Below are 11,322 nucleotides of genomic sequence, written 5' to 3' on the forward strand. Positions count from 1 at the left end.
TACGGTGATGTACAGTATAGCATTTTTAGTGTTGATGTATTGCCAATTGTGTCATATTGGCTGTTTTAATTGACCATTATTAAAGCACCAGATTATTTGAAGCCTTGTCAAGTTCTTGATATGTTGATATGTTGATGTGTTGTTGTGTGTTTAGCAGTGTTTACAGAAGGCCTGATTAGGAGAGATCGTAACAATATCATTCACTTGATTCGAGGCCATACGTTATTAAAGGACACAACACTGACGTGCGACGTCACAACCTGTGGGAAGTGGAGACCAATAGATCGTTGCCAAGTCGAACGAAAAGACCTGTTACTTGGCAACGAGCTTTTGGTCTCCGCTGTGGACAGGTTTTAACGTTGCAGGTCAGTGTTCAGGCCAGTGTTCTGTGACGATTGGTCTCGCCTAATTCCAACTAGGCATTTCCCCAGTTACCTACCAAAAACAAAAACAAATTATATGCAAATTTTTAAAACCAAGTATAGTTCGCTACGATTAATACAGTTTATAACTATAAATGAACTAATTGGTGTCACTATTCCAAAACCTGTCTGTAATATTTGTTGGCTTCGGCATCATCCAATTGGTCCATCAGCCAGGTGTAGGCTGCAAAAGTTCCTCCAGGCTTCAATACACGTTTGGCTTCCAGTAAAAACCTGTTTCAGAAAGTTTGAAAAGAAAAATTTATTGTAAATCTAGAATCTTAATGCCAAATAAATGTTCAGATGATAAAAGTGTTCTTAATTGTCCTTTTGTGTTTTCATTATAGCGCGGAGATGTGGCTAGCGTCCTGAGTTGAAATCCCAATTATCCTTAGTTCACCATTCTCATTTTATTATGTAAAATAATGCCCTGGCCCTATGATACCCAGTTAACAAAAGGCCATGGGAACACGCAATTTTCACTTAGTTTGTGTCATAGTCCAATGGTTCTCAAACAGCTGCCAGGTCAAATCATGTAAAAATATATAAAAAAAACTGGAACCCTACTTTTTAATCGAAATCTTCAAATCTAGACCCTTTTTTTTTTACATTCAAAGATCCAGTGTCTTGTCTAACACAAATCAATGAAGTCAATTAATTTGACATGATTTTTAACAGTTTGCTTACTCGTGTTCGAAAATAAACAACCAAGTCATATAATCTGACTTGAACTCTGACCCCTCGTTAATGTTAACGCCTACATTATGCCAAGCGTTTGATGCACTAGATTAGCATTTCCTTGTAGTCTATTCAATTACAAATACTATTTGTTCATGCGTCATATGAAAATATATCAACTCCTAATAGTTATTTTTTGTCTATTTACAATAACAGTGACATCTGCTGGCAGACGATCTCTCTATATATATATATTGACGATCGATAGTGTGTTAAGTACTGTTGCAGCTTTTATGCACAGTTTATTTATTTTACTAATGGTGTTACTCTAGAAAAATGTGAATATTCATTTGTTAGAAATAGTGCGGCACTATTTGATACCTGTTCTTAGTTTCTTTCAGTTTACACAGGGCGTATTAACATTATCAAATTCAAATCAACAAACTCAGTCACCAGTTCAGTCTCCACTTCAGTCACCAGTTCAGTCACCTTTTCAGTCACCTGTTCACAGTTCAGTCACCAGTTCACAGTTCAGTCACCAGTTCACAGTTCAGTCACCAGTTCACGGTTCAGTCACCAGTTCACGGTTCAGTCACCAGTTCACAGTTCAGTCATCAGTTCACGGTTCAGTCACCAGTATACAGTTAAGTCACTAGTTCCATCACCTGCTTACTCATCTGTTTAGTCACCTGTTCAATCATCAGTTCAGTCACCACTTCAGTCACCAGTACAGTCACCTTTTCAGTCACCTGTTCACAGTTCAGTCACCAGTTCACAGTTCATTCACCAGTTCACAGTTCAGTCACCAGTTCACGGTTCAGTCACCAGTATACAGTTAAGTCACTAGTTCAATCACCTGCTTACTCATCTGTTTAGTCACCTGTTCAATCATCAGTTCAGTCACCACTTCAGTCACCAGTACAGTCACCAGTTCAGTCACCTGTTCAGTCACCTGTTCAGTCATCACTTCCTTCACCTGTTCAGTCACCTGTTCAGTCACAAGTTCATTTACCAGTACAGTCAACTATTCAGTCACCTGTTTAGTCACCTGTTCAGTCATCACTTCATTCACCAGTTCAGTCACCTGTTCAGTCACCTGTTTAGTAACCGTTCAGTCACCGTTCAGTCACCAGTACAGTCACCTGTTTAGTCACCTGTTCAGTCACCAGATCATTCACCAGTACAGTCAACTATTCAGTCACCTGTTCAGTCACCTGTTCAGTCACCAGTTCATCTACCAGTACAGTCAACTATTCAGTCACCTGTTCAGTCACCAGTTCATCTACCAGTACAGTCAACTATTCAGTCACCTGTTTAGTCACCTGTTTAGTCACCTTTTCAGTCATCACTTCATTCACGAGTTCAGTCACCTGTTTAGTCACCGTTCAGTCACCGTTCAGTCACCAGTAAAGTCACCTGTTTAGTCACCTGTTCAGTCATCACTTCATTCACGAGTTCAGTCACCTGTTCAGTCACCTGTTCAGTCACCTGTTCAGTCACCGTTCAGTCACCGTTCAGTCACCAGTAAAGCCACCTGTTTAGTCACCTGTTCAGTCACCAGTTCATTCACCAATACAGCCACCAGTCTTGCAAGACTTTTTTTTTAACGCAAGCACACAACTAAGTATACACATCCACATATTCATACACCCAGAAGGGGCAAGTCCTACTTTTTCGTGTTGACCCAGTGAAGCCCAGTGGCGATGGTGACGAGGTCAACAGTTCCAGACTCAATCATGTTCAAATCCTCAGCGAGTCCAACATACGTTGTCAGATTGGGTATTCCCTTGGGCATGTTCTCTATCTGGTCCTCGCTTACATCCACACCAACCACCTGATTTAGAAATATACATATATTGGTTAAAGCAATAAGTGATATTCTTTCTTCTTCTTCTTCTCGCCAGCTTTATTGCTGCTGAGCTGTGAGCTCTTTTGCAGACTGTGCCAAGGAAAAAAGTGTGCTGTTTTCTTCAGTGGTTCAGCACTGCCGTACAGGGTGTTGGCTATGTTGGGCTGTAGTGGAAGTAGGGTCTGCCTAAGGTGGATTAGGATTAGGGAGGGGCATTCAAAGAGGACAATTAGTGATTGTCACAAGACGCTAGCAGTGTGCTGGCGCCTGCTTGAACTGGTCGTAGTCTAGGGTGATTCAGGAGGCCCGACTGTTGACGCTGGAACTTTGGTGGGTTTAGCCTTGTCGCGATTTTGGTGTTATAACTAACATATATATAACTAAGATATGCAACTAAACACCGGAATATAGTTAGAGACTATAACTTTAAACTGTAACTTTATTTACACACAACACATAAACTTCCAAATGAAACGTTATACACAGGTACATCCACTACTAAAACTAAACTCAGATCTCTAATGACTATGTCTCTAATCATGAAGTCATTCTGCTATAGTTTTCTCGTACCAGATTAGGAAACGAGCAGGAGCGGGAAATACAACCGTCCGCTCTACAAGACCCACGCCAACTAACTCTCTCTTTTTAGAGCAAAAAGAACCCTCCCAACACAGTGGTTACGTCCCCTTGCATCATCAGTGACGCATCCTCAGTGGTTACGTCCCCTTGCATCATCAGTATCTGACCAGTGATGACCACTGCCCCTTTCCCCAGATTTCCCAGATCACCCCGCCCTCGCTGTAGCCTAGGTACTCTGGTCCCGTGACAACAAAATAAACATTAAAGCACAAAAAATATACCTATTTCCCCCTTCCAATAATAAACAAATCTAATTAAAATATATGAAAACATAAATAATGACATTAGATCTAAAATATAAATAACAGAAATCAACTTAAGACTTTACACAATAACTAAGGCCATGGTAGTGGACTGCGGTTGTTTTGCTACACACACACAAACGGTTGTGGGCTCACAGCGGTTTGTGACAGTGACATAAAAGTAACAATGAAGCTGGTTAATTATAATAGCATGCATATTATTTGTTTCTTTATAACGATCAATACTTTTCCTTTTTTTGTTAACAACTAGATTTTCAGTACTTTGTGTATGTGCAGGTAAATACAACAAGCAAAAAGAAATTCAAAAAGTCGAAAACCAATTTTGGTTCATTTCATTGTCATTGATTAAGGCCTGGACCGTTTTCCGCTTTACGCGTATAGTGTTAATCCTAAGGAATTGCTGTTGCCCGATACAGTTTTGGATCAGCAGAGCAGCAAGTTCTGCCAGAGTGTAGCACTTTGGGCTGCAAGCGTCTTAAGGATCACTGGCTCTTTATTTTCTACGGGTTATCTCCCTTGGGTTTGACAACAGAACGCGGAGGTTGGTGTTGTTTTTTTCTCCAAGCTAGGTAACCAACAAAACTATACAAGCCCCATCCCCTTTCTACATGAAGCTTACTAGTTTAGGCTCGCCTTGGTGCTTTCTCCTATCATGATAACAGTTCCGCCAGACCCAATATCTGAGCAACATGTGAAGGCCAGACGTTGGACTGGCTGTGAAAGGCTACGGGTGACAGTTTTGGGTGTCAGAAGGGTGAAAATCCAACGGCACCTGGTGAACATATATGCCCAACCTGCGATCGCGGCTGTGTATCAAGGATTGGCCTCTATAGTCACACAAGAAGTTGCAAAGAGAAAAGATCGTCTCTCGAGACGTAAAATGCTACAGACAGCTTTAACTACACATATTTACTTGGTGAAACAGTTTCGTCAGGGGTAGAGTGGACTGTCCAGTACCACAGCAGACATCTACGGCCAGTTGATGACCACTGCTTATGATTTGCTCATGATATGACATAATTGTGTCAAAAATTTCTGCAGGGTAGCGAGGTCTGTACGCAGCGTAACTTCGGGCCATCTGTTTCCCTGTGTAAAACGAATGAATGACTTCATCTGTTTCTGGCCCGGTTTTGGGGAACATTTCTGAAACAATATTGAAAACAATGAAACGTGAAACATTTTAAAACATGGTCTAGGGCTAGGAATGAGATTTTTTTAAAAGGCTAAATGAATATCCCTGACAGATTGATTTACACCTGACAGATTGACTCACCCCTTGACAAACTGACTCACCCCTAACAGACTGACTCACCCCTGACAGATTGACTCACCCCTTGACAAACTGACTCACCCTTGACAAACTGACTCACCCCCTGACAAACTGACTCACCCCTGACAAACTGACTCACCCCCTGACAAACTAACTCACCCCCTGACAGACTGACTCACCCCCTGACAAACTGATTCACCCCCTGACAAACTGACTCACCCCCTGACAAACTAACTCACCCCTTGACAAACTGACTCACCCCCTGACAAACTGACTCACCCCCTGACAAACTGACTCACCCCCTGACAAACTAACTCACCCCCTGACAGACTAACTCACCCCTGACAAACTGACTCTACTCCACTTATTTTGTTTTACCTCAAGTCGACTATGTTTATATTGTAATAAAACTTATATATACATAATATGGCTCACAAAGAAGTTGATCCAGTTATTTCAAGTTTTACAAGTTAAGATATAATACACCTACAGCGGTTTAGTTGTCTACCATCAGCTAGGTGCTACAATTCAACCACCATCGACACTACAATGACGAGAATCCCATTTAACTGCAAATGTGTTTTAACGGCACTTCGTATATAATGGGTAAATAAATACCTCAGCCAATATAAGTGTCTTAGCTCTGAATCAGTCATGGCTGCCTGGTATGTGCTCTGCACTGTCGTACAGTGGTCATATTGGTACCGGGTTCATATCCTGTCCTCTGCCACTCCCTCTCGTCCTGCTGGAGGTTTGGGCTAGTACATCCGAAACGTGACCGTCACGTGACCGTCACACTCCACTATTACTTTTCAGGGCATTATTCTCAAGATGAAAAGCTAATTCATACATAAAAGAGGCGGGTGATATACGCATTAATACGCTCAGTGTGTCAAATGATATATCTTAGTAATATGGGTAGGACTTTAAAAAGCGCAACTCCAAAGGACACATATCGGTGTGTCCTTAGTGACTACAACTCTTTACCACGTTGTACATTCATCACGTCGTGTCTTATCGTTCTGTATTACGAAAGACAAAACTAGAAGCGTAGGACATAGGCAAGTCAAAATGAAATCTGTACTGTGTCATTGCTAGTCGGGCAGGTGGTTCTTCCTTTGAATAAATCTGCATGTCGCACCTATTGAATTAATTGCACAGTAAAAATGTTCTCTATTCAATAGCGCCGCTTTCATCAACTGTTGATGACGTAATTCGCACTATTTTGTTTGTGTGCAGTAGGTGATCTCCCTTTGACTGACTTGACTTAATCCTGTGTACTCCCAGGGGAGCATAGGGACGCAACCACACCTCTCCACCGAACTCGGTTCTGAGCAGCTTTCTTCACCTGCTCCCATGTCATTCCAGTGCCCTCAGCTTCACTGATGACTGACCTCTTCCATGTTTGCTTGGGTCTGCCCTCTTTCCTTGTGGGTTCCATTCAAGTGCCAGCCTTGCAACATTGGTAGCTGGTTTTCGCAGGGTGTGTCCTATCCAGCTTCGTTTTGTGATGTCTTGGGCTATGGGCTTTTGTCTAGTTCTCTCCCACAAATCGATAGAAGTTATCTTTTCTGGCTACCTAATTCCTAATATCCTGCGTAGGCATCTTGACGCTTCGTCATAATTTTTTATGACGTAAATTAAAGACATTCGTCTGGTGCACTTCACGCCATGTTGATAGACTGAAGCAAGCTATATTTTGGTCAGCTCTTGAATTTCTCTTTGGATCCGATAGTGGACAGCCTAATCGTTGGCCTTGGTAGATATTCTTAAAGGATTATCTTGACCCCTGTTTAGGGTGAGTTTTATTTCGTATTGTATAGTTAATTTTTGTAAATGGATTCCATCGTATTCCTATTTTGTATATAGATTAGAAGATTAGAAGAATCTGTTCTTTATCTTTCTATAGGGTCTCATGTTTCAGGAGTGAGACCTCAGTTTTAGCTTACAGGACTGAGGTTTTCATCTCAGTTTGTCTGTCTGACGTTTTCATCTCAAGCTTTGGGACTGAGGTTCGAGTCTTAGGTTCCAGATTCCAGACTGCGCGTGCTATATCCAGACCTGGTGGTGCTTTGTGAAGTTGTGAGTTTTAGATTCTACTATAAACTTTTACTTATGGATCGTCGGTGAATAGTTTCTTGGCTGGAAGACAGATCTACTTGTATTGCTAGTTGTTGTCTTGAAAGATTGTCATTGTGTGGACAATATTATGGAACCTTATAAGTAAAGGTGATTGCATTGTTATTTAAATATTAATTAAATATTTATTGTAATACTATTGCAATTACTGAATTTTCACATCATATTGGATCTATATGCATTTATATTTTCTTTATCATTATTATTGATCATATATCATTTTCATTGTAGAAATATCATTAGATTAAATTCATATTTTAATTTAAATCATCATACACCTCGTTTATTATTTTATGAACAACTGGGTGTGTATGGTGTGACTGTCGGGCTGAACTTGGGCCTAAAATATTACAGGTTATCAAGTAATTAAATATAACAAACACATTTATAATTCAATTTTATTGTAATACCTACACACATTAAAAATCAATAATTACATGCAAATTAAGTCCTGACACTGCACAAGCCCCAGAGATTTACAGTTTATATATTGGTGGCCCTTGTAACGCTTTAGCCTAGGGGTGGGCAACATTTTTGTATCGAGGGCCGCATTGAAAAAAGTTTGGGAATGGCGGGCCGCACACACACACACACACTCACACTCACACACACATATATATATATATATATATATATATATATATATATATATATATATATATATATATATATATATATATATATATATATATATATATATTAGAAAGATAAGCTTGCTGTGTAGAATGTCTTTTAATTCACATATACACTGTATTACGATTTTTAAAAATTGCTGTTGTCTTTTTAAATCGCAATATCCCCACAAATATACACTTGTACTTAATGTGCAGTATTTTACTTCTTCTTACACTCCGTGCATAATGTTTCTTAACTGTGAAACTATCTTACTAGTTGTTACCTCTGTGTGTGACTGCTGTCAAATTACAGTCAGTCAACATTGACCAGTGTTTATACTTGTTTAGTTTCCACAAAGATTACTTGCTCACCGAATGAAACAAGTCTTGTTACGCAAGTTAAATGTAGGGATGAGTGAAGCCTGCCTTTGTGGAGCATCACCATAGAATGCTGATCCGGTCCTTCAATGGTGCATACTACATACGGGGACCCGAACAAGACTCTACAAAGACTATTCGAGGAACTACCTGATCTGGAAACCACTACGCGGTTCATCTCAAATATAGGATTACTGATCTGAACCCTTCAACATGTAAAATGAGAACATATTTGCCCACCCCTGCTTTAGCCCTATGAAATTAATTAATTAATGCAATTCCTACCTTTTAATGTGGGATCCAAATGTGTTGAAGAAGAAGTCCCCATTTGCTGAGAACCACGATCTGGTGGAGGTGGAAAATGAGTTGTCGAATGGTCGAATTAATATTACCTGCAATAAAGCGATATATATATATAGCTGGAGGTCACTTACAAAGGCCGCGGGATACACATTTGAGGAAAAGAAAATCCGCTGCCGAGGACAGACGTAGACGGCGAAAAAAAATCTAAATTGACCACCGGCGGACAATGATTATGTCTGTTCTGCATAAGGCAAAGCATGTAGGTCGTTGCTGGGGCTGCGTGAAATACTGCATTCCTCATTAATCTTTAGACTCGAAGACACAACTTATGTATAAAACCTCCACCCAATATAAATGAAAACAAAAATCATACATTTTAAACGCACAATTGCACATTGTAAACTAATGCAGACGGACAAAAAGAAATGCATTTTAGTTTTATTAAAGGTTTCCGATGTCCCTTTAGGAATCCTACATCCTGTCTCAGACGGACGACGCGTTGGCTTGAACCTATGAACACATACCATTTGCAGCCATATTTGTTTCAACAGGTTGTTTTTTTTTTTAGTGTGTTTGAGTGGGTCATCTGTTTCTGTGGCCCACGGTTTACGAGCAGGGTGTCATATGTCCATAACAACGACCAACCGCCTTTACTTTCCCCAACTTAGGTCAGGTACCCATTAGAGTTGGGTGGGTGACCTTAACATCATCTGCCCTATAGGTCGCAAGGTCTGAAAGGGGAACTTTTTTTTTACAGCCCACAGGTTGCGAATAAGCAGGCCAGTGCTGCGGCCTCGTAGGGTGAATGGTCTCGACCAGGCAATCATCCTGATGTAGAGTGCGGTTAAGAAGCGGTGGAACAAATATGAATAGAATATGACAAACTACAAAAAAAATGTTGATCTCCTATTTATTTTATGGAAATTGTGTTTTAGTTGTTGAACCCGTTCTGGTTGATGGTGCCTGACGTGTACAATTATTTTTTCAGTATCTGCAGACGACTGGGGGGGGGGGTTGTCACATGATCGTCACACCCAACATTACATGTCAGAGAATAATTCTCAAGATTAATGGTTAATTCATGTGTAAAAGAAGCGGGTCGTCACGATTATTTCTAAGACTGCAAAAATTTGTATACAGGACACTGCGTATCAGTATGTAAACCAATGCATTACACCTTAAATCCTTTTCTTTGAGTTACTTTCCTAGATTTCAATTTAAAAAAAAACTAATAAATATTCAAAAAAGACACAAAGATAAAGGAACATTTCTTATTCCATGTGCTAGGACAAATTCGTGCAAGTGATCTTTTTTTTCCTAGTGCCAGCAGAGCATGAAATATATATATTGCATCAAGATAGAGAACTTAAAATGCACTACAAAATAGACATATGGATACAAGATAGACTGAATTACCTTTTGATTTGACGGAACGTCTTATAAGATCTTCATCCAAATTATAATTATTTTCTGCTCTAATTCGTTATTAAATGTTCCCCAGTCGTTAAATAGTATTTAATATAACCAGAGAGATTACATGCAGAGATCTTAAACTTTTGCTGCCAATGTTTGCGATGTCTAGCTAGATTAGGTGACGTCCCATTTTCCTTATAGTTTATATTTAGTTATCACGTGACTTTGATAAATAGAAAGTAAAGCCTTGTGGCACCAAAAGGGAGCTCATTTCTTGCTTCGTTTCACGCATGACGTAGTAATGACAATGCTGAATAATGCCCACATACTAATAGAGTCAAACCCAAAAAAAAAATTAAAACGAGTTCCCTCCCTCCTTCTTACCTAACAGAATCAACAACAGCTACAAATATTTGACCAAATTTCTATTTTTAGTGTTATTGATGGGGTTGTTTTTATTTTTGTTTGATTATTTTTTTAAATTTCTCAAACCCAGGGGCGTAGCTAGGAATTTTCCATCGTTTGGGGGCCCGGGAGACCCTGCATTTTGCGTAATATTTAATTTTTATGTAAAAAACACTCATTAGGGGGGCCCCCTTGAAGTGGGGATTTTCAAATTCTTTCCCCTCCTACCCCACCCTAGCTACGCCACTGCTCAAACCAGTGCTGATGGCATGAAATTTTTAAAAATCTTAATCGGAATTTTGACTATTTACTGTAACTATTCGTTGGTATTTCTATTCATGAATAAAATATATTACCGTTATTATAAAATAATTGCATAGATTACCACATTTAGCCTTTTCTCAATTTCGGGCAAATGACTTGAAGCCGGCTGAACAGAAATGGCCAAGATGGATTTTAGTCAGTTACAGAAATCGGGTCTCAAACAAAGAAATCCTATGCCGAAATTGGAGTCGATTTTGTAGTGATTTTGATTTTGTTTAGATTATTATTTCCCTTGTTTCCACATACATATACTTTTAAGTTGAATCTGTGTATATTTGTTAATAAACGCTAGTATTTTTTTAAATCAAGAAGTGTAAGTTTATGTCAAGCTCTACATTAAGAATGTAGTACACCTCAATCGGTTTAGTTGTACTAGCTTTTTGAGCTAAAAACCAACGACGGACTAATGACACAGTTCTATGCCCTAATCATCATCATCATCATCAAACTCCATTTGAGTGAGGGCTTGAGAGGCTCAAATCCTCTCTTGCAAAAGCTCTGGACAGAAACCCTGCTGTCTTGCGTAGTGCATAAATGTCGCCATACAGGTCAAGAATTTTTGGTTTCCTAGACCTGTCGAGACGGAGATCAGCAAGTCTGGGGCAGTCAAACAGAATATGAGGCA

At 39.6% G+C, this 11,322-nt stretch overlaps 1 protein-coding gene across 1 annotated transcript; it reads right to left on the bottom strand.

The window, feature by feature from the left end:
• Positions 1–535: 535 nt before the first annotated feature.
• On the bottom strand, positions 536–8,646 carry LOC129928413 (putative methyltransferase DDB_G0268948). The gene is made up of 4 exons (XM_056042661.1): positions 8,538–8,646; positions 4,765–4,994; positions 2,771–2,934; positions 536–656 (listed from the first exon to the last, which is right to left on the bottom strand). Exons 1-4 carry the CDS (start codon positions 8,578–8,580, stop codon positions 536–538), a joined length of 558 nt encoding a protein of 185 aa, XP_055898636.1. The 5' UTR covers positions 8,581–8,646.
• Between the last annotated feature and the right edge of the window lie 2,676 nt (positions 8,647–11,322).

The sequence above is a fragment of the Biomphalaria glabrata genome, chromosome 9 (assembly GCF_947242115.1).
Source record: "Biomphalaria glabrata chromosome 9, xgBioGlab47.1, whole genome shotgun sequence".
NCBI classification, from domain to species: Eukaryota; Metazoa; Mollusca; class Gastropoda; family Planorbidae; genus Biomphalaria; species Biomphalaria glabrata.